We start from the raw sequence: 22,310 nt of genomic DNA on the forward strand, positions 1-22,310 counted from the left end.
CCCACGTTCTGAATGTAGGTTCTTTCCTGTGAGCCCTTGGTGCAGGCTGAACGGTGAGCAAGAGAAAGAGTCTTTGTTGAGAATTAGGTGAAAGAGAACAAAGAAGGGCCTAATGGAGTGGAGCCTCCCCCAGGTCCCTTGAGAGCAAGAATGGCCAAGTGGGGAGTAAACACCAGCGAGAAAGAAAATCCTATCCCCAAAGGTGGTCCCCAAAAGACCAGAGCTTAAAGGAGAAGAGAGGTGTTCTGGGGTCCTCACTGTCTTCCCCCTTCCTCCTTCCCCCCCGCAAGTCCTCGAAGACCAGCAGAACATCAGACTCATCAGGGAACTCCTCCAGACGCTGTACACGTCCCTGTGCACGCTCGTGCAGAGAGTCGGCAAGTCCGTGCTGGTGGGGAACATCAACATGTGGGTGTATCGAATGGAGACGATTCTGCACTGGCAGCAGCAGCTCAACAACATCCAGATCACCAGGGTAAGGGGGACCCCTGGCTCCCTCCACACCAGAGAGGCTGCTGTCCTGGCGGTGGGGCCCTCTTGCCAAGACTGGGGTGCACCCCCCTGGTTTGGGATGACTCTCGATGGCTGTCATCGGATGCTTTCTGAGAGTGGGCTGGGCGACTTCCCAGGAAAGGTGGGAGGTGGGAGGAACTTGGCAATTTAGGATGCACGTGAAAGATGGCAGCTCAGCAAAGCATTGTGGGAAACTCGGGACGTGGCTTTGGGTGAGATGTTGGCTATGCTAGTAAAATACATACATATATATATAATTGCACAGCAAGTAGGGCGTTTGCCTTGCACGTGGCCGACCCGGGTTCAATTCCTTCATCCCTCTCAGAGAGCCCGGCAAGCTACTGAGAGTATCTCACCCTCACGGCAGAGTCTGGCAAGCTACTCATGGCGTATTTAGTATGCCAAAAACAGTAACAACAAGTCTCACAATGGAGACATTACTGGTGCCCGCTCGGGCAAATTGATGAGCAACGGGATGACAGTGACAGTGATATATATATACACACACACATACATACATATATGTGTACGTGTATATACATATATATATATACACACTTATATATGTGTACCATTATTTGTAATACTGTTGATGATAGGCTTTCGAGTATACAGTATTCCAGCATCACGCCCTCCACCAAAGTGTCTCCCCTCCTCCACCCTCCCTGCCCCCCAAATCCTCACCATGGTAGGCTCATTTCTGTAGAGCAGTTCCCTCAGATATCTAGAGGGATTACAAGATGTCTCTTCTCTGCCCCATTTCCCCTTCAAGAATGTGCTGTTTTTAGCTGTAGGGCAGATGCCTCCTTGACTGCATTAGAGCAGGGCCTGAAGCCTGGGTCCCAGCCTTCTGAGAGTCTGTTTCCAGAGGCCAAGAGTCAAGGCCTTGGACTCGAGAGACCATGAGCATGCAGGTAGGGAAGAACAACTCTCATTCAAAGGAAAAAACAAAACCCTGTATTTTAACTTTAAAATGTGACTTGGCCCTCAGCTCTGGCCCTCTTCATGGGAAGCCGGAGGACCCAGGGCGCAGGGGAGAGGCACTGGTGTAATCTCTGGGGCTCACTAATGGACAGGCGCACTTAGGCGGCTCACGTAGCACTCTGGCGCTTATCTAATCACTGGCCACGGCTGTTGTGAGTGGTTCCGGGCTCCACGCTGATAACATGTGTCTCAGCCCCATGTCTCGAGAAAGTACCATGAAAATACCTCTTTGACCTCTTTTAAAGAATAATTTTATGATGTGAAGTTCCCAAACAGAGGTGTCCTTGGCTTTGCTGTTAATCACTTTTCTTTGCTTCTCAGACAAACTCAGGGTATTATCCTCCGAGTGATTGGGTTTCCTTAGAATCAATTAGATCATAACACACACACATACACACACACACACACACACACACACACACACATGCATATGTGTATATATGCATGCACAAACTATACAAAACAGAGCACACACCCACATCATCTCTTAAAAGCTCTTATTTATTTGATTTTAAGAGAGTTTAAGTGGTACCAAATTAATTCTAATAATTAACCCCATTCCCATCTTTCAGATGTGGGCCTAATTTGATCATGTAGATTTGAGACCTGAATTCTCAGCTTGTCTGACCCAGAAAACCCACTTCCCTTTCTCTCTAATTTCTGGCATTTTCTATAGCCTTCATTGGGAAAATCATCTGATTTAGCCTCTCTAGAAAACCGTGGGGAGATTTCTCAGAAAAGCAAGAGTCGAGTGTCCATATGACACAGCAGTTGCACTTTCGGCTTCTGGATATACTGAGCCCAAGAACAATTTCTCCACCAGGGACCTACGTGAGAAAGTTCCATCTGACTCAAGGCATCCCCCCCGCCAGCAGCTTTGAGACGCTGATTTGGAAACTGCTGTTTCCAGAACTTGCCTATCCTCCCTCTCACCTCCCCACAGGAGCGTCCATTGGCTACGTCCACCCTTGTACCTGGCGCTTCCATGGGCTTTGTCACCCAGCGCCCCTGAGTCGACCCATCTTGGAAGCAGCTGTTAGAGTTGATGATACCCTTCATAAAGGGAGGCTACAAGAGGGACCAGAGAGGGCTAGCAACTTTCCCCAAGTTACACAGCAGTAAGAGCCAAGGTGGAGATCAGAATTCTTAAGTCCTCCTTCCTAAAATGGTAACATTTTCTTAACATCTGTGGTTTCCAAGCTGTTCTTCAATCCATCTTCCTCCAATTATTTGTGTAATGATCTAACTTCTTTGCAGACCTTTTGAATCTGGTGATATCCCAGGCAGGACAGATGGAACACGGACATCACATCACGCTTCACTCTGCCAGTGGTGCTCGTGCTAGGCTGAGCCAGCAAGGCCCCGCACCCTCTAAGCCTGGCCCAGCCCTAGGGCTTTTCGACTCACTCCCGCTCCCGCTGGCCATCGTTCTGTTGAAGCCTCTGACATCTCCCTTTGCCAGGGCAGTCATTACAGTCTGAATCTATCTCCTAATTGTCCTCCCACTGCCAGTCTGGGCCTGTATTGGGAGGAAGGCAGTTACAGAGCGTTGCTCTGCATTCTGGATGATGAGAGAAATCTACTTATTGCAGAATTTAAGACCCAATATTCCAAGAGTCCTTAGACTAGAGAGGTCACACAGTAGGTAAAGTGCTTGCCTTTCATACAGCCGACACAATCTCCAGCCTTCATACGGTCCTTTGAGCACCACCAGCAGTGACCCCTGAGCACGGTGCAAAGAGTACGTCCTGAGCATCACAGGGTGTGACCCAAAATCAAAAGAAACCCAGGTCTCCATGTCTCCCTTTCCTCTTTTTGAAAATAGGAGCAGAGTTGTCTATACCCAAGCTCTGGTGTGAAATTAACTGTGTTGGTTTACAGAAGGTGCTGGCATAGTGCCTGGTGAGTGCATTAACTGCTGTCTTAAGGGAATTCACTCCATCTCAGAGACTCTTTTAAGTCCTTTTCATGGATTAATTCATCTAGTGAATAATTAGAGGCAGGAGTCATTATCATGGCTAATTGGACTCCAAGTACTTCTGTGCATCAGTCCATCGACCCCACCCAGACAAAGAGACTCTAAGAAATGCTTTCCCCATTTTATAAATGAGAAAAGGTGGACGTGAGAGCCAAGAATAATGTGAGACATTGGGGCCAGTATAATAGCACAGCAGGTGGGGCGTTTGCCTTGCACGCAGTCAACCTGGGTTCGATCCCAGCATCCCATCCAGTCCCCTAAGCATTGCCAGGAATAATTCCTGAGTGCAGGTATTAGTAACCCCTGAGCCTCACTGGGGGTGACCCAAAAGCAGAAAAAGAAGAAGAAGAAGAAGAAAAAGAAGAATGTAAGACAGTGTACAATGGAGAGGCACCGTGGTCCACTTTCTCTTCTGAGCCTTGACATTCTCCCCTGAGAGAGTCTCTCCAAAGGGGAGATGTCAGAGGCTTCAACAGATCGAGGGCCAGTGGGAGCAGGGAGTCGAAAACCCCAGGGCTGGGCCAGGCTTAGAGGGTGCAGGGGCCTTGCTGGCTCGGCCTAGCAGGAGCACCGCTGGCAGAGGGAAGCGTGATGTGATGTCCGTGTTCCATCTGTCCTGCTTGAGATCTCACCAGATTTAAAAGGTCTGCAAGAAGTTAGATCATTGAACAAACAATTGGAGGGAAGATGGAAAGTCAGTGGCATGTATTTCTGTGCATGCCATTGACTTCAGAAAGTTCAAGTTTTTGTTTCTGGGCTTTGTTCATATTTTGTAAGTTTATAGTTGTGCAAGCGTGCCAAAATGGTATCTACTTATTTCACCACGGAAGTGGCACAGTCGGTTAAATGCAGTCCCTGTGATAATACTGTCGGATCTGGTGTCTCTCCGCCTCCCAGGTCACAGGTTGCTCCATTTCCCGTTTGCTCAGATTCACCCACCACACTGGCCTTCCAGTCTCATTATCATGGAGGATCTTTTCCTTGTTTCTGTTTCATTTTGCTTGATTTTTCTGATCTTAACTCTTTGCATCCATAGTAGTTCAGTGTTCACTGCATCACCAGCATATATGTGAAAAAACAGTAATTATCTGGAGCCTTGTGGCCAAGACTGAATCTCAGGGATTGAATGAAAACCCATCTGCTGAGGCTGCGCTTTCATTCTTGTACTTTCTCCTTTGGGGATGATCTTCCCAACCTTCCTGGGACCTGAGAGAGAGAGGGGGGGGGCAGAGGCAGAGACGGAGACAGAGAGAGAAAACTTAAATATTTATCTCTAGGCTGTATTAAGTTTAGACCAAAGAGAAAGAAGTTATTATATGAAAATGTTGGTGACATTTCAATAACTGCTTTCTGTTGGCCAAAGTTCTCTCCATGTCTCCTCAATACATAATCCTGCTTTCCTTCAAGTTTTCATGTTCAATTTGATGGAGCTAGTTTTGAGTGGGACTGGGCAGGATGGGGGTCACTCCCAACCTGTGCTCAGGGCTTACTTCTGGCTCTGCCCTCAAGGATCAGTCCTGGCTGTGTTCAGGAGACCATATGTGGTGCAATGCCAGAGATCAAACCCAGATCAGCTACATGCAAGGCAAGCTACCTACTGTACTATCTCTCTGGCCCCAGTGAAGCTAATTTTTATTGGCAAAAATAATTTATACAATAAAGAATGAAGAAAACAGAGAGAATCGGCTTGTAGTATTATCGACTCTAATAGCTGCTTCTCAAGATGGGTCAGCTAAGAGACTCTGGGAGACAAAGCCCGTTCTCTTTGACATGGTCACAGCGAGTTGCAGTGGGCTGAGGACAGGTTAGTGTTTTGAAGCTTTCAGGGTATGGTGAACCAAAAAGGATTTCAGCCAAATACTTGATGGAGAAGGGAGAGTATGTTTCTTTATACATTTATATGCAAAAAGAAGAAGATATGCAAGCAGTCACCCATTTATCAGGAGTCGGGACTCGGCATGGGGTCTGGGCAAGGATTTTGGAAAAGCTCAGATGTGAAAACTTGAGAGAGCTGTCTGCCAAGCGGACTTTAATAGGGGTTCATATAATAATTGGCCTGGGAGTTTTAACCAAAAAAGTCAATGCTTTGAAGTGCTGGAAACAAAAAGAAAAAAAAAATATGGCAGTTTTATTGGCCTCTACAATCCGCAGCAGATGATAAACAACAAACAGGTCTAAGGGCCTTCTGCAGCCCGGCGGCGGCGGCCTGTGTTCTGCAAGCCACAGAGAGCTCGGGCCAGCAGCCTGAGCTGTGTAAGCTGTCAGGCCCGAGACGCTTCTGGTGAGTTAGTGAGGTTGAAGTCGCTCCAAGTCCAGGCTGCCTGGAGCTGGCCGGGCTCCCAGAGGCTTCTAAACCAAGACATGCGCCCTGCAGGGACACTGAGACCCAGATGTACCCAGATCACCTGGGTGCTTAAGTGCCCCTTGGTTTTCTCCTCTGCCCCATCCTCCTCCAGGGCCCACCTCCCCAGCCCCCACCACCACCCTCTCCTGCTTGTTTTGTGGGGACACAGGAGGGCCTTGCTGGGACTGAGAATTCCCTCCCCATTGGAATCCTGTGATCAGCTTTGTGATATAGAGTTCAAATATATATATATATATATATATATACATATATATATATATATAGATCTATATAGATCTATATATGAGGCCAGAACTCAGTGTCTGTGCCCAAGATTTTGTCCCTGGGCTATGGAAGTCCTTCATCCTGGAGGACTGTTTTAAGATTCCTTTAAAAAAATTTTTTTTAATGTATTCCTCTCCCCCTTTCCTTTTGCTATTATTGTGGCCATGGCCAGAGATCACATAGAGTGGAGTGTGCGTATGTATGTGTGTGTGTGTGTATGTGTGTGCGTGCACGCATGCATGCATGCATGCACACCTACACATGTGTACAGACTAGGCTGTGAATGTGTATGTGTGTATACCTACACATGTGAACAGACCAGACTGTGTGTGTATATGTGTGTATACCTACACTTGTGTACAGATTGGGCTGTGTGTGTGGTGCCTACACATGTGCACAGATTGCTGTGTGTGTATGTGTGTGTGTATGTGTGTGTGCCTGCACATGTGCACAGACTGGGTGCTCTGTGTGTGTGTGTGTGCCTGCACATGTGCACAGACTGGGCGCTCTGTGTGTGTGTGTGTGTGTGTGTGTGTGTGTGTGTGTGTGCGCGCCTGCACATGTGCACAGATTGAGCTGGCAGCACTGGCATGCATGCCCACCAGGACCTGATCCTTCCCTGTGGTGCTTGCCCACTTTTTGGTGGCAGGGCTTCCTGGGAGCTACCCCCTCGGTTATGGTGCTCAGACTCTTTAGTTGTGCTCACACACACCTTCCCAGTGGCCCTCAGAACCCCAAACAACAGGACCACTGGGGTTACACTGAAGCGTGGCTGGATTGAACTCAGCATCTCACATGGACTCTGTGCCTCTGAGCTCTCCTGCAGGGAGGTGCAGGTGCAGGGTCAGGGGACCCTAACTTGAGAGCTCATCCGTGGGAAGGAGAAGCAGGGTGAGACAAACTGTGCTGATGTCCTACGCAAAGGGCAACAGATCATTGCTAAGACATTGGGGGTCACTGTGTGCAGATACCCCTAGCATGTTCCATGTCTGCGTAAGTTTCTGGGAGTCTAGTCAGCCTACTGAGCCCATAGTAGGCACTCCGAGAGGGCATTTGTGCTGGGTTGAGTCTGCCAGGGATGTGAAATTCAGACTTACCTTGAAGGCTCAGGCCTGAGCTGACCAACATTTAAACAATCACTGTATCACTGTATCACTGTCATCCCGTTGTTCATCAATTTGTTCTAGCGGGCACCAGTAATGTCTCCATTCATCCCTGTCGCATGCTAGTGTAGCCCGATGGCATATTGAGGGCTCTTTCAGGGCCAGGGGAATGAGGACTGTCATGGTTACTGTTTTGGCATATCAAGTACACCATGGGTAGCTTGCCAGGCTCTGCCATGCGGGCAGGATACTCTCAGTAGCTTGCCGGGCTCTCTGAGAGGGGCAGAGGAATCGAACTCAGGTCGGCTGCATGAAAGGCAAACACTCTACACGCTTCTGGCGACCCTCATGCATATTATGTTTATTGAATGAGAAGAGCTTTCAGCTGGGGAGGCTTTCGGAAGCCCTGCTCTTGACAAGCAGAGAGGCCTGGTGGGGTCAGGGTGGAGGATGAAGGGTGGAGGCAGGGGACATAGGCTGTTTTGGGGTACGGGTGAAAGGGATCAATGCGTGGTGGAGCCAGTGAGATCGGAGAAGCAGGCAGCAGAGGTTGCTGCTGTGGACCGGGCCTGATAAGAGCCCATCGGGAAGGGAACAAGTACTGATGTTGAGTAAAACTGAAGCTCAGGCTAAAACATGTGCAACCGGGAGATTCTTTGCAGGTAGAAAGCTCTGAGCCGGGGAGATAGCTCAGAGGGCTGGAGCACATGCTTTGCACAAGAGAGTTCCTGGTTTGATCCCTGCCGGCAGTGACCCCAGAGTCCTGGAGTATCACACAAAATAATAATAATGATGATGATGATGATGATGATGATGATGATGATGATGATGATGATGATGATGATGATGATGATGATGAAGTCCAAAGTGCTGTGGCATTTTGGAAAACCTGATACCTTTGTGCCAGTAAAAGCCCCTCGTGGCGGAGCTCTGTTGCTGTCCGCCTGGGTCTGGTTTCTCGGGAAGCTGCTGCTTTTTACCTCTGGCCAGTCACGCAGCTTGGACGGGGTGGGGGAGGGGGTGAGATGAGGAAAGTGCCTCCTGGGAGGGTCTCTCGGTTGTCTCTGAGTGACTTCCTGTCCCGCTGACCTCTGCCCACAGCCTGCCTTCAAAGGCCTCACCTTCACCGACCTGCCCTGGTGCTTACAACTGAACATCATGCAGAGGCTGAGTGACGGGCGCGACCTGGTCAGCCTGGGCCAGGCGGCACCGGACCTGCACGTGCTCAGTGAGGACCGGCTGCTGTGGAAGAAACTCTGCCAGTATCACTTCTCCGAGCGGCAGGTCGGTGGCGATGCCCCGAAATGGGCTCCCCCACCTTAGTATCCCTCCTGCCTCAGGTGGGGGTGCCCACCCCAGGCTTCCCGGGGCTAAAGGGAAGCCACACTGGAGGGAGCAGAGTATTTTGACAGGTTTTCTTTTCCCCCCCTTTGGGGCGTATTTGGCAGGGATCACACTGTACAGTGCTCAGGGACTACTCCTGGCTCTGTGCTCAGAAGAGACCCCTGGCACGGCTCCGAGGGACCATGTGTGGTGCTGGGGACTGAAACTGAGGTCTGCAGGATGCAAGGCAAGTGCCTTGATTCCTGTACTATCTCTCAGGCCTGGTGGTGGTTTTGATAAGAACCAGGCTGAAGAGATAGTTCAGGGATGCTTGATTTGCATGCTCCAGCCCGTTGGATCTTTAGCACTATGTGTGGTCCCCCTAGCCCCACCAGGAGTGATTCCTGAGCTCAGAACCAGGAGTAAACCGTGAGCACCACCAGGTATGGCCCAAAAACTGAACGAGCGCATGTACACACACACACACACACACACACACACACACACACACGCATAAAAGAGAAAGACATTTTTATTGTGCTGGAATATAGTGGCACAGTATGCTGGGGCCACATCTGCAAGGTTCAGGGCTAACTTTTAGCTCTGTGCTGTGGGAGTGTTTAAGGGGCTGTTTGGTCCAGGGATGGAACTGGAGTTGACTGCCTAGAAAGCAACCACCTTATCCCCTGTACTGTCTGTCTGTCAGAACCAAAACGTTTATAAGAATATAAACCTACTCACATTTGCTTCCCCATCCCTCAAAGTCACTCGAAGCCACCAGTATTTTCACTCTGATATATTTTTTATCACTATTTTTTTATTCATGAATAACCATGAGGGTACAGATACAGATTTACATATTCTCGTGCTTCTGTTTCAGTCATACACAGCTTGAGTACCCAACCCTCCACCAGTGCCCATTCTCCACTGATGACCCCATCATCCCTCCCACCCCTCCAACCAATCCCCCCCATCCCGCCTCTGTGGCAGGGCATTCCCTTTTGTTCTCTCTCTCCTTTGGGTGTTGTGGTAAGCAATGGAGTTATTGGGTGGCCATTGTGTTCGGTCTATACTCTGCTTTGAGCACTCCTCTCCCATCCCGAGCGGGTCCTCTGATATTTTTTTAACTAAAGTGTTTTTATGGCAAGAATGTTTTATTTCATTCTAAGACACCGGGATGACTAGATGGTGTGCCCACACTAGACAGACACAGGGACTGGGGAGGTAGCACCAGTGGTAGGGCATGTGCCATGTGCACTACCAGAATGGTCCTGCTGGTCCCTGAACACCCCAGGACCTCGTACACCTGGGAGTAACACCCAGCATACCCCGGCACCACTGTGGCTGGCCCCTGTGAAAAATCAGCAGATGAAAACGCTCAAGACCTTGACATACGCCAATGAGCACATTAGCCCCCTAAGTGCTGGACACTGACATTGAATTTGAACCTGGGTCTTTTGTCCCCAGTTCCCCCCCTCTTTCCCCTCCTCACCCCCAGACTTTCCCCACAACCGTTTTATACAGATGCCTGAGTTCAACAAGTCCTGTTCAGGAAGACACTAGAATTTAGAAAGAAAATAGACTCCCCATGCTAGGCAAACTGCCGTGTTTCCCTAAAAGTAATCCCCAAAGTCTACAACAGAGGAAAGGTTAAAGTGGCTTCTTGAGCTCATCCGATCTTTAAAGCATTATTCTTCAGCCAACAGCCCACGGACGGGCCCATGGTGCAAGGTTGAAAACCACCGGTTTAGAACTGCCATTCCTAGATTAGGATGCCAGACAGCCCGCCGGTGTAAAAAGATTGAAGAGCACTGCTATAAGGAACATCCAAACCACCACTGGCTCACACTTGGAGATCGCAGTGCGTTGTGCATACCATCTACACTCACACTAGGATGCCCCATTGGAGGGCATGTGCCACCAGTGGCTCACAGTAGAACATGCCTTTGGGATGGCGTGTACCACCAGTGCCTCACAGTAGCTTGTCCCATTGGTGGCGTGTACCACCAGTGGCTCACGTCTTGATATCACGTCTGACAGACTATCAAATAGGTACAATAGGTTCTAAAATTACTTTTGTAAATAGAAAAATAAAACACATAGTTAAAAGTTAATTTACTTATTAATAATTTAAGGTTTTTAATTTTATTGTATTTACTGAAAGAAAATAGGATTTGTTTTGTGAAGTAAGAAACACAAAATGCAGCAGGTGTCAGTGTCCCAAGGGGGCAGCGCTTAGGAGGGACTTCTGTCCGTCAGGGCTCCCCCTCCCCAGGCACCGCCAGAGAATACGTGAAAAGGGGGAAAGGTGCTTAGAAGCAGAATTCTTCAGAACCAGGGAAGCCCAAACCATCTTCTTGATGAACAACCATGTGTTCGCTCTTTAGATCCGCAAGCGATTAATTTTGTCAGACAAAGGACAGCTGGATTGGAAGAAGATGTATTTTAAACTGGTGCGGTGTTACCCACGGAAGGAGCAGTATGGAGACACGCTGCAGCTTTGCAAACACTGTCACATTCTTTCCTGGAAGGTAGGAATCCCAGAGCCCTGGAGATCAGTTGCACTGAACCAGCTGGCTGGGCCCAATTCCGGTTCTGGCTTCTCACTCTTGCACCTCCTGCTGAAGGTGAAGGCAAAGTTGATTGACACTCTAGTGGGAGAAACTAGTGAGAAAGACCTTCCACCCTCCCCTCCTCTGCCCACGTCCTCTCTCTCCCTCTCTCTCTCTCTGCAGCCTTCACACCTTCCCCTCTCTCTCTCCCTCTCCCTCTCTCTCTCTCCTTATCTCTCTCCCTATCTCTCTCTCCCTCTCTCCCTCCCTCTATCCCTCCCTCCCCCCCCCCCTCTGCAGCCATTCACTCTCCCCTCTTCCCATCTCTCTGGGCACAGATACGTACAAGCACTCCTCTCTGGATCTTTCCAGAACTTAGGCATTCTCGACCCAGGGCTCTTCTCTTGAGGGTGGACAGTGTCTGTGATGCCGCCAGCCTACATGCTGGTTCTTAGAGCTGTCGTCTAACCATGGCTTTCCTTTGCAGGGCACTGACCACCCATGCACAGCCAATAACCCAGAGAGCTGCTCCGTCTCCCTTTCGCCCCAGGACTTTATCAACCTGTTCAAGTTCTGAATCCAGCACATGCCAGCACTGCCACAGGGATCCCCCTACTGATTGGATGGCTGGGAAGACAGCATTTGGACTCTGCGTTTGTAAATAGTGTACATTTTCGACAGTGGCTCAAAACTTCTGAGATAAGTCATTGAGAGGACTTTGGAGGGGAGACGTGCATTTGCTGGCTGGGAACTTTGCAAATCTGAACTTCCTGTTAGAATTGGTATGGAACAGCAGAAACACTGTCAATAAACTTTGCTAACCCTATTGCCAGCAAGAACGGAAGGGTAAGGATTCTGTCTCATCGGTGAAATGCTCGTGTTGTTCCCTGAAAGGCCTTCCTAGTTCCCTAGAGATGTGGAAGCAAAAGGGCAAAACTCAAAAACAGAAGGACCTGGCATGTAGCCCAGCAGCTGAGCACTTGCCCTGCGTGTGGGAGGCCCTGGGTCTGATTCCACACACCATCCAAAAAACCACTCGAAAACAAGCTATAGTGCTCTTTGTTTATAATGTGAAAATGTGTTGAAAGGGGGGGGGATGGGATGGGGGGATGGAGAAAACCTACCTATGCGACATGCCTGGGCTTTTGATTTTGATTTTGGGGTTTGTTTTGAAAAAGCAGAGGAACCACCGCTATCTTAAACCCACAGGGGGCTGGCTGGGTCCTGACCTTCTGAAGCCGGCACACAATAGTCTACCTCGGGAAGAAGACCACCACGCTCTCTGCTCTCTCTGACAAAGCGCTTTGACCACCAGGCAGTGTCCGCTTTACTTGTTTGTTTTTTTTTTCTTTCATCACATAGAAAATGATTTAAAATATGAAGAGAAGGGCCATGGATGTGTCTTCGTGGTAAACAGATGCCTTGCATGGGTTAGAAGCCTTGCACCGTGAAGACTTAGGACGCAGTCACCCTCCTGTTGCAAATCTCCTCTTCAGTCCTGCCCCCCTTTGGCGGCCCCAGAACAACACAAGCCCTTTCTTTGGGTTTTTTTTTTTTTTTTTGGCCTTCCAGGTTGAAGTTTGTTACGAGCAACAAACGGCTAATCAAAAGCAGTCCCCCAAGAAGGCCCAGGAGGGGAAGGAGAATCAGACAGCCCCTGGCTGTGAAGAATTTCTTATTCCAATTTAACTTCTTAACTTGTCTGAGCATCCCGGGGTATCTTTATGGATAAGCGTATCTCTGGACGGGAGTCTGGAGCCAGACTGCTGATAGTAGCTTGTAAGTCAGGTTTTAACATTATCAGTTCAGCCACATTCCCGGCCATTTCCCCCCTTGGCTGGTGCCACGCTGAAGGGCTCGCTTTCCTTGACATTCAGCGTCACCCTGGAGTCAACCTGACCGCGGGCGATTCGCAGGGCTGATAACCACAAAAAAGCATTTCAGGGGCTGGAGCGATAGCACAGCGGGTAGGGCGTTTGCCTTGCACGCAGCTGACCTGGGTTCGAATCCCAGCATCCCATTTGGTCCCCTGAGCACCGCCAAGGGTAATTTCTGAGTGCAGAGCCAGGAGTAACCCCTAAGCATTGCCAGGTGTGACCCAAAAAGCAAAAAAAAAAAAAAAAAAAGCATTTCAGCCAAGCAGGGAAGTGAGGTACCCTCAGTTCTTCCTAAACTTGCCTCCTGCCCCCCACCCCCCTCCCGCCTCCAGGGGATGCTGCCAGGCAGATTTCAGCAGGCCACTGCTTAGAAGAAAGGACATCTTAGCACTTCACTGGGGTCCTTGTCAAAGATTCCTGGGAAGGGGGGTGGGGGGACATGTGTGTTTTTTACATTTTTTTAAAAAATAGAACTTGGCTTTTCTACAGCAGTGTACATATATATACATATATATATATGATTATTTTTGAAGTTGTGTTTGCTTTTGTGGGGCTTTTGGTTTGGGGGGTTCTTTACAAATACATTCACTATCCCTCATGCCCATGGCGTGTAAGGTGAAGCAGAACTGGCAACCACGGTCTCAGGCGTGTTGATGCGCAGCGTAGCCTGAGGGGTTGAACCCTAGCAGCTGGGGTGTTGGGACGGATGGGGGAGCCTGGATGGGAGCAAGCAAAGGACCGGCCAGTCAGCCTGGGCCACTTCCATCCTTCATCCTGCACAACCCAAGTCAAAGCTTTCAGGAGAGAAGTCTGCTGCTCTGTAATCCTCACTTGGCAAAACCTGTGTCTACACTGAGGTTTCTGTATTCTGCCGTTGTCTCTTCTAAGGTGCAATTAGTCTCCCTCATGCAAAAATTTAAATGGTAAAGAGTAAGATCTTATTGGGGAACATTCAGTTTTGGAGGGTCATTGACCACTGTGAGATCTAAGGTAGGATATAAGGGATTTTGTGGTTGGTCTCCCTTTTCCTCACCAACATCAGAGTTAAGGTCCCATTGAAAATGCTCCAGCGAGATAGTGAAGAGGTTAAGACACCTGACTGGAATGTGGCTGCTTTGACTGCAGCCCTGGTTCAGTCTCTAGTATCACAGATGGTCCCCTTGGCAACTTCAGGAGTGATCCCTAAGCACAGAACCAGGAATAAGCCCGGAACACAGCTGGTTATCATCCCTAAAAGAGAAAAGAAAAAATGTGGGGCCAAGACCGTGGAATGAAAGGGCTGGTTCTTCCACAATTCAAACAGGTTCCCAAATGACTCTGCTTTTGGAAAGGAGAGGCATGGAGCTGGCTTTGTTGGGTTTGGAAGCATTGATTTTAGAAATTCTAGGTTTAGGGGGTCATGGCCTTCCACATCAATCCACCAATTTGTGACTTGCCCAGAGGTGGGAACTCCTTGGCTGGCCCGGAAGTGTTGCTGAACATGACCCATTTAGAACCATCTACTATGATTCTCGCATCAGCCCCAGAAGCAAGGGCTATGCCCCTACCCCAAGTGATAGGTTACTGTTCTCCAGAATGTTCATCTAGATGGTGCCTCAGGGTTCTCCCCCATCTCCTATGGCTTTATTGGAGTTGGGTGCAACAAAAAGCAAGGAGAAATTTCAGGGGAAAGATGCAACCTACCTTTGTGGTTCTCTTTCATAAGAAGAAGGGTTTAAGGAAGACTCCGCAGGTGGAGAGGGAAAGAGAAAGGACTAGAAGTGGAGCGTGATGCTGTGATTTGCATGAGGGCAGTGGGGAGGGACATAGCAGGCACAGAGCCTCTGTCAGCACCACATGGGAGCTAAAACGGGGCCTAGAAACACGTATAAATCTATTTTTTTTAATTATTGGATCCAGAAAGGTAGTACAGGGACACAAGGCCTTCCCTTATATGCTTGAGATCCAGTTCAATCCCTGACACCAAATCCAGTCCCCTGTCTGCTAAGGGATCTCTCCTATGCACAGAGCAAGGAATGGCCCTCAGTTCATTGCTAGGTATACCCCCTGCCAAAAAAAATAAAAAAGATTATAGTTTCTGGGCATAATCACTTATAAGTTTTCTGTTGCCTAATTTTCCTAGGACCAATTGATCTTTTAAAAAAAATACCTCTATCAAAATGTGTTCTAAACGCTGGAAAAGATGTGACGATAGAAATTTCTGGAATAAATAAAATTTTCTTCTCTATTTGCTCTATCCACCTATCACCATCCCAACTTTATAAAATAGAATTCAAAATTGACATCAGAAGTCAGATTTTTAGAGAAGACTAGAGTTTGCTCCAGGGAAATAGGAGCAAATCCACAGGGCTCTTCCAGTTTGGTGCAAACCAAAGGTGTGCAAGCAATCAGTGTAGTCTGAGCATTAGGCACAGCAGGTAGGCAAAGAAGAATTGTGCCGTTTCATAGTGCTCACCTGATACTAAGCTCCAGGAGAAAGCCCGGGGACATCGGAAACCACAGTGCATTAGGACTCGGTGCTTTGGCTCTGAGCAGGTAGATTGGTCACACAGAAAGGAGAAGAGCAAGTGCTATTAGTTAATAGCCACCTCAGGGTAACAAGGGAGCAGACATTTGTCTCATGATGATCAACTTCATGTTGAAATGGTGCAGGGGAGGCATTTTTCAGAAACCGGCTTGATTTGCAAGGGTGAAGTCATGTGGGTGTTGCATTATGAGCACAGTTCATCTTTGTGGATTCTAATACGGTTCCCCTGAGAAACTCACAATTCACAGAGGCTCTTTGTTTCTGCTCTCTGTGTGCGGGAGAAAAGAGACGACCTGGAATTCCATTTGTCTAAGCAAATGGTATGCTGTACAGGGAGGTCAGTTCAACGTGTTCAGCAGTGTGCCGTTCTTAGCTTCAATATATTGTTTACCATAACATACGCACCTGAGTTTATGTTTTTCTGCTGGGCTGTAGGGCAATGTTTTGCTATGCAAACACCCTTTTATAAACTTTTAAAACCATAAGTCCATGTGAAGTTTTTTCATTAAGCTCTATCATCTTTTCTTATGTGGACATGTGTATGTGTGCGCTTTCAACTCTCTGAGTCTGTGAACCATCCTGCCCGTCTGGCTGAATGCTGGCCTGAACCCCTATTCATGTTTAAACAGACCTCAGTAGTAGCCTCTTCATCTCAACGCAGAGATGAAACTCTTTGGCGTGTCATCATCAATAAAGCCCTTAATGTCTTCAACATTCGAGATTATGATTCCTTTAAAGTTTGCTTAGGTGCCTTCTTCCCCGTTTTGTTAAGGAGGAAAAAGTCACCCCAGTTTTCCAGGCGATAACTCCTATCTCTGACTTGGACGTGGGAAGGGATGTGAGACCCGGTGGAGTCTGGCCTTCCTTCAAAACAAGGGAATAGGTTCAGAATATTTAGGGAACATCCTTCAGTGCAGACCTGAGCATACACCCAGGGTCTCCTGTGGCTTTTCCCTGTGCCCTCCTACCCAACCCCACCTCGTCAACCCCCGTGCCAGTGCCTGGCTGGAGACAGAGCCCAGTTGATTCTTCTCAAGACCTTCACTGTGAAGGCAAGTGTGATGGATCCATGTTGGCTTCAGGCTGTTAATTCTTCCCTCAACACTTTCCATCCCTGATTCTTTCTGGAAAAGTTAAGGAGCTACTTAACCTTTGTACAGACCTCTGCATATTGGGGGTGTGGCATTCTAGTGACAGCAGCCTGCAGCATTTTTCTTTGACAAATTTATCAACCCCCAACCCCCAGGTACTTCCATTTTATTTAGTCAGTGGCCCTTCTGAAGCGGATTAGAGCCAAGAAGTCTGCTTGTTTTCTAGAAACTGAGGTCCTGAGGGTGACCACGCAGGGCTCTTTCTCTCTGCTTACCCTAAAAGGAATATTTAAGCCATCCTCTTCCTTTACTCCAGTACCTGCTGGGAGACCCAGCGAGCCTCTGGAAAAGTTTGATCTCTGTTAAGCTTCATTTTCACTAAGCAAAGGGGGTTATTGTTTCATGAGGCAGCAAGGAGCAAAGGACCATATTATCTGTGACTTTGTCTGCTAGGCAGTTTTCAAAGTGTTCTTGAACCCTGCCAACAGGGAAAGCTTCCTGAAAAATCTTTTGAAACATAGGCCCTCCTCCATTTGGCCAAAAATGGAATAGCTGCTCTAAACGCTATCCCCATATGCTACGTTCTTTCTGGAGTCTGAACAGCACTTTTTCAGTCTTCAAGTATACTGAATACTGAACTAGACACAGTCCTTCTAAACAGGAGTTTCAAATCATTGTCCACTCTTGAGAAATCTTGGCACCATTTTTATTCTTCCAGGTGCCAGTCACCCCAGCTAAAGAGAGACGTGTATTAGAGTCCACATCCAAAATTTAGAAGCGTTCATTTTGAATGAAAAATAGAATGGGGGTCAAACATGTAACTAGAAGTTTAAGCCAACTACATTCAGAGGTGTTTGGTATTGTGTGAGCTGAGTCCTGTATAAATTATTTGCATACTTTTCTTGCATGATGATATGATTTTTATAGTTGTTTGTACCAGACAGTGGCATATTTTTGTAAAATTTTTGACACTGAATTGCAATAAATGTTTTTCCAATATTGACATACCTTTTGGAGTGTGTCAATTCAAGTTGACATCTTATCAGAGTATGCTTTCCTTTTGCCTAGTGAAATTTGCACTCCTTTAAACTTGTGATCATTGTGGTAGAATTTCAAGAAATACACAGAAAAATAAACTTGGTGCTGAGCACCAACCCAAATTAATAATACAGCATGCAGTTTAAACATAGTGTTTCAACTCAATGGAGGAATGGCTTAATGATGTTTTTTAGTGACTCGGGAATAAATAAACTGGTGAAGTCAATATTTATTGACAGGCATTTGTTGAACAGTGACTGCTGCTTTGCAAGGCCCTGGGAAGAAGATGATGAACAAAACACATTTAATAGAACTTACAGACTGGCAAGAAAGGCAAAAAGTAGAGAAAAATTTTATTTGTAGTAAGTGCTATGAAGGAAAGGCAAGATTATACAGGAGGGTTACTAATGATAGCCTGGGCAGAAATGTTGAGACTAAGTGCTAATCAGTGAAAAGAAGCTAACTTCAGAAGAAGACGTTTGCACATTCCAGAAAGAGGAGATAGCATATACAAAGTTCCTACCACAGACCTGCCACTTACCTGCAGTGGGACTTTTGCCACCTTATCTATCTTTACCTCCACTTCCTTGGCTCCAGAGGTTGACAATAACTCTAGGTCTTATGGTTTTGAGGGGTAAGTGAGAAAACATAAAGTGCCTGGAGCCTGCACATAAATACAAACTCATTCAATGCGCATTAACAATGAAGATTCCCTGAACAGAATCTGAGGATCAGGTTAGGAATTGCTGTCTCCAGTAGAGTATGATTTGCTCAGGTGACTTAAACTGTGGGTGACTGACTGTCCTATTGAACACCCTCACTCTAGCACACTCCCTGGTCCTGACACCAAGTCTTCCTCAGAGAAGGGCCTAGAAAGCATAGGAGGATACAGATAATTTCATAATTTCCACCCAGATCACCAAATATCAACATTCCCTAAATAATCCATACATTCATACTCAGGCTGTTCCACCCACTTCTGATGCTTTTCCTGACCCTCTGTCCACTAATCATCCTCGAACTAATTCTTAGAGCCACCTCCACTAGGATGCCTCTTCCAGCTGAATAAACAGCCTTGACCATCACACTTGTAGACATAGGGACTTTATTACATCATTAGATTCCTTTGTGAGTGTATCATAGACCCTAGTTCATGCTAAATTAATGAATCTACACCTACCTTCATAAAATGCTTTTGAAGTTCTCATGGGTTCATTTCTTATCCTTGACTAAAAAAAAACCCGGTGTTTGTATGCATAAAAGTAGAGTTTTTCAGTTAAGAATTAATGTTGGTTGACAAAGGAGCAAATACAGAGTCCCACTTTTTACTCTTCAGTTGTCATTAACCTTTAAATCAGTAAACCTCAAATGAGGCAAATGTGGGTGAGCCTCACTCAAATTAATTGAAAGCCTTAAAAGAAAAAGAAGAATTTCTGCCTCCAGTTTGCCTCTGGACTTGAGACCATCACATCACTCTTCTCTGGGTCTCCAGCCTGTCTTCCTTCCCCACAGAATCAAACTTGCCAGTCCCCAGAACTATGTGAATCAATTTCTTAATATAAATAAATCTCTACAAACGGGGCACGAGACATTGCCCTGCATGCAACAGACTCTGGTTCTATTCCCAGTACCATGTATCGTCCCCTGAGCACAGAGCCAGGAATAAGCCCTGAGCACCACCAAGTGTGGCTCAACCCACCCCCACCCAAAGTAAAATATCTCCATGATGAATAAATGGATAGAAGATAACAGATGAGGATCAGACAGACAACACAAGAATTAAGACCCCCTACTTTGCATTCAACTGATCCCAGTTCAAGCACCTGCAACTCATGATCTCCTGAGTAACTAACTGCCAGGAGCAACCCCCAAACATAGGAGTAGCCCCCAATGTTACCATGTGTCCCCAAAAACAAAAAATATAAGTGATCATAGAGTTTTAAAATATGGTTCAGGACCCAGAGAGGTAGCCCAAAGGTTAAGGTAATTAATTGCCTTGCATGTGGCCATCCCTGATTCTATCTCCAGAGACATGTAAGGTCCCCCAAGAACCACTAGGAGTGATTGCTGAGCCCTGAGCACCGACAGGTGTGGCCCAAAATATTTTAAAATAATAATGTAAATTAAATTATAGTTAAGACAAAATCTGCATGGATTTTTAAGGAATGAAATACATAGTATATACATTCCTTAAATGACAGATATGGATACATATATAAAGATTTACAGACATCTAGAATCTGGAGAGATAGTACAGCAGGTAGGACGTTTACCTCCCATGCGGCTGACCCAGGTTCCATCCCCGGCATCTTATAAGGTCTCCTGAACACCGCCAGGAGTAATTCTTGAGCTTAAAGCCAAGAATAACCCCTCAGTATCGCCAGATGTGGCCCAAAAACCAAAATCAAGCAAAAAAAATTTTTTTCAGACATCTGTGTGGATATCCATACATAAAGAAAACTCTATTGGTTCCTTTTCTCTGGAGTACTCTGACACAAGCTCCTAGAAAGAGACATGGCCACAGACAGAGTAGAGGAAGGTCAGAGAATGAGGGGGCGGGCTGGGGGCAGAGGGAGAGTGGAATAGAGCGGCTTCAAGAGGCAGGCAGCCAGTTACCACATCCTGAGAAATCATATTTGGCAGATGTCAACGAGCACGACCAAATGATCACTCGTAACCCACATAAAAGCATTTGAGCGGCTCCCCCTGCTTTGTACTTTGAAGACTTGTATTTGATTGTTTTAATTATATTTTACTATTGAGTGTTTTTTTTTTCATTTCAAAATTATTACAAGTCCTGCTTCTTTCAGAGAGGCAGCGTAGCAGCCAGAGCAAAACCTCCGAGGCCGAGCTTGCTGGGTTCCACCCCACGCTGCCACCTCCCAGCTCTGCTGGATGGTATGTAAGCCTTGCTCTGCCTCCGTTTCCTTTTCTGTAAAATATGACAGTGATGTTGACAGCACCTACAACATTGACACCCTGTGTGGTATGACTAAGTTGATACGTGTAACATACTTAGGTACATTTTGCAGGGTCAGAGCAGTACTTGACACACAGCAAGTTTATTCTACACAAATTTGTGATTTTTTTATGCACCAAGGTCAACTTTCCTTTTCCTATTCTTTGTATTATGTGACCTAGACAGGAAAACCATGTAGCTTTCACTTCCCAGAAGGAGAAACGCAAGTTACTGAAGAGACAGCACAGCAGGTACGGCACTGTCCTTGCAAGTGGCCCGCCCTGGCTCAGTCCCCAGCACCTCAACATCCCTGAAGCACCACAGGGAGCAAGCCCTGAGCACAGAGTTGGAAGGCGTCCTCAAACATTCTGGATGAGGCCTGTGATCCCAATGCCCCCAAACAGAGACACACAAGGACTAACTTAATCAATGACCTTCCACAGGTATATCTTTGCCACTTGTTTACACCAGAAGCCTCCAACTACCCCGTCAGTAAATTGTAAGCCTTAGCCCAATATTCACACTTATTTATCTATGAAATAGAGTCAGACACAATTTCCATTGGCCAGTATTTTTAAAGCATTATAAAAACTTAAAAGGAGAGGCACCATTGGTAATCTTGGATATAACCCCATTTTTAAAGTAGCTAAGATCATTTTTCACTTGTTGGCTAGTTTTTGGTCAGATGTCATTAGTTCATCATTGACTTTTACTGGTGAAGAGGCCCTCCTAGGACAATAATACTAGTGTTCACATTTTCTTGTCCCTTTGTGCCTACAGCAGTGATATGTTCTCTCTGATATTTCTTTGTGAGCACCTTCTGTTTGGGGGACGGGAGTGGGTGGCGGGCATGCCTGGTGATGCGCAGAGGTTACTCCTGGCTCTGCACTTACGGATCACTCCTGGTGGTGCTCAAAGGACTATAGGAGATGCCAGGGACCAAATTTGAGTCGGCCACGTGCAACAGCTTTACCTGCTATACCTGCTGTACTACTGTCTGGCCCCTCTTTGCAAGAACCTTCTTAAAACTTTTGTCTGAGGGAATACAATGAATTAAAAAGATTACAATGAATAAAAAATTTAAAAGAATACAATGAATTAAAAAAAATTTTTTTAAATCTAGGTCACCCTTGACCCTCTATAGTATAGAGGGTCAAGGGTGACCCTCTATTTCATTTTAATGAAATTTCATTTTAATGAAATTTCATTTTAATAAAATCTCATTTTAATGAAATTCTTTTGGTCTCATTTCCTAATTTGGGGAATATTCACCTCCTCTTTTGTGTTTTTTGTGCTCTTTTATGTTTTTGTGTTTTCTTTTTGTGGTTTTTTTGTTTTGTTTTGTTTTGTTTTTTGCTTTTTGGGTCACACCTGGTGATGCACAGGGGTCACTCCTGGCTCATGCACTCAGGAATTACTCCTGGCAGTGCTCAGGGGACCATATGGGATGCTGGGAATCGAACCCAGGTTGGCCGTGTGCAAGGCAAACGCCCTACCCGCTGTGCTATTGCTCCAGCCCCCATTCTTTTTGTGTTTTTGAAATATCTACAACTGGGAGATGTAGATCTTTCCAAGGTATAGAAAGGAGAAGATAATGAAGGAAAGAAATTAATGAAGGAAGAAGTGGTAGACAGGAGGTAACCAGGTCTGGGCCAGGGGATTGGGTATATCTGTGGGGTAGAGGTGTCTACACATCTCTATATAACTGAATCATAGAATCAACAACACTGAGAACA

The 22,310-nt window shown here is 46.7% G+C and overlaps 1 protein-coding gene across 1 annotated transcript in view; it reads left to right on the forward strand.

Moving 5' to 3' along the window:
- Window positions 1-17,580, forward strand: part of FBXO32 (F-box protein 32) — a 46,415-nt gene extending 28,835 nt beyond the window's left edge. Inside the window, exons 6-9 of the mRNA XM_055125749.1 lie at window positions 291-475; window positions 8,309-8,491; window positions 10,918-11,061; window positions 11,570-17,580. Coding sequence (XP_054981724.1) covers window positions 291-475; window positions 8,309-8,491; window positions 10,918-11,061; window positions 11,570-11,659 — 602 coding nt within the window. The 3' untranslated portion in view covers window positions 11,660-17,580. The remainder of the gene's footprint in view (window positions 1-290; window positions 476-8,308; window positions 8,492-10,917; window positions 11,062-11,569) is intronic.
- Window positions 17,581-22,310: the final 4,730 nt, after the last annotated feature.

Source organism: Sorex araneus, chromosome 2 (genome assembly GCF_027595985.1).
Source record: "Sorex araneus isolate mSorAra2 chromosome 2, mSorAra2.pri, whole genome shotgun sequence".
NCBI lineage: Eukaryota > Metazoa > Chordata > Mammalia > Eulipotyphla > Soricidae > Sorex > Sorex araneus.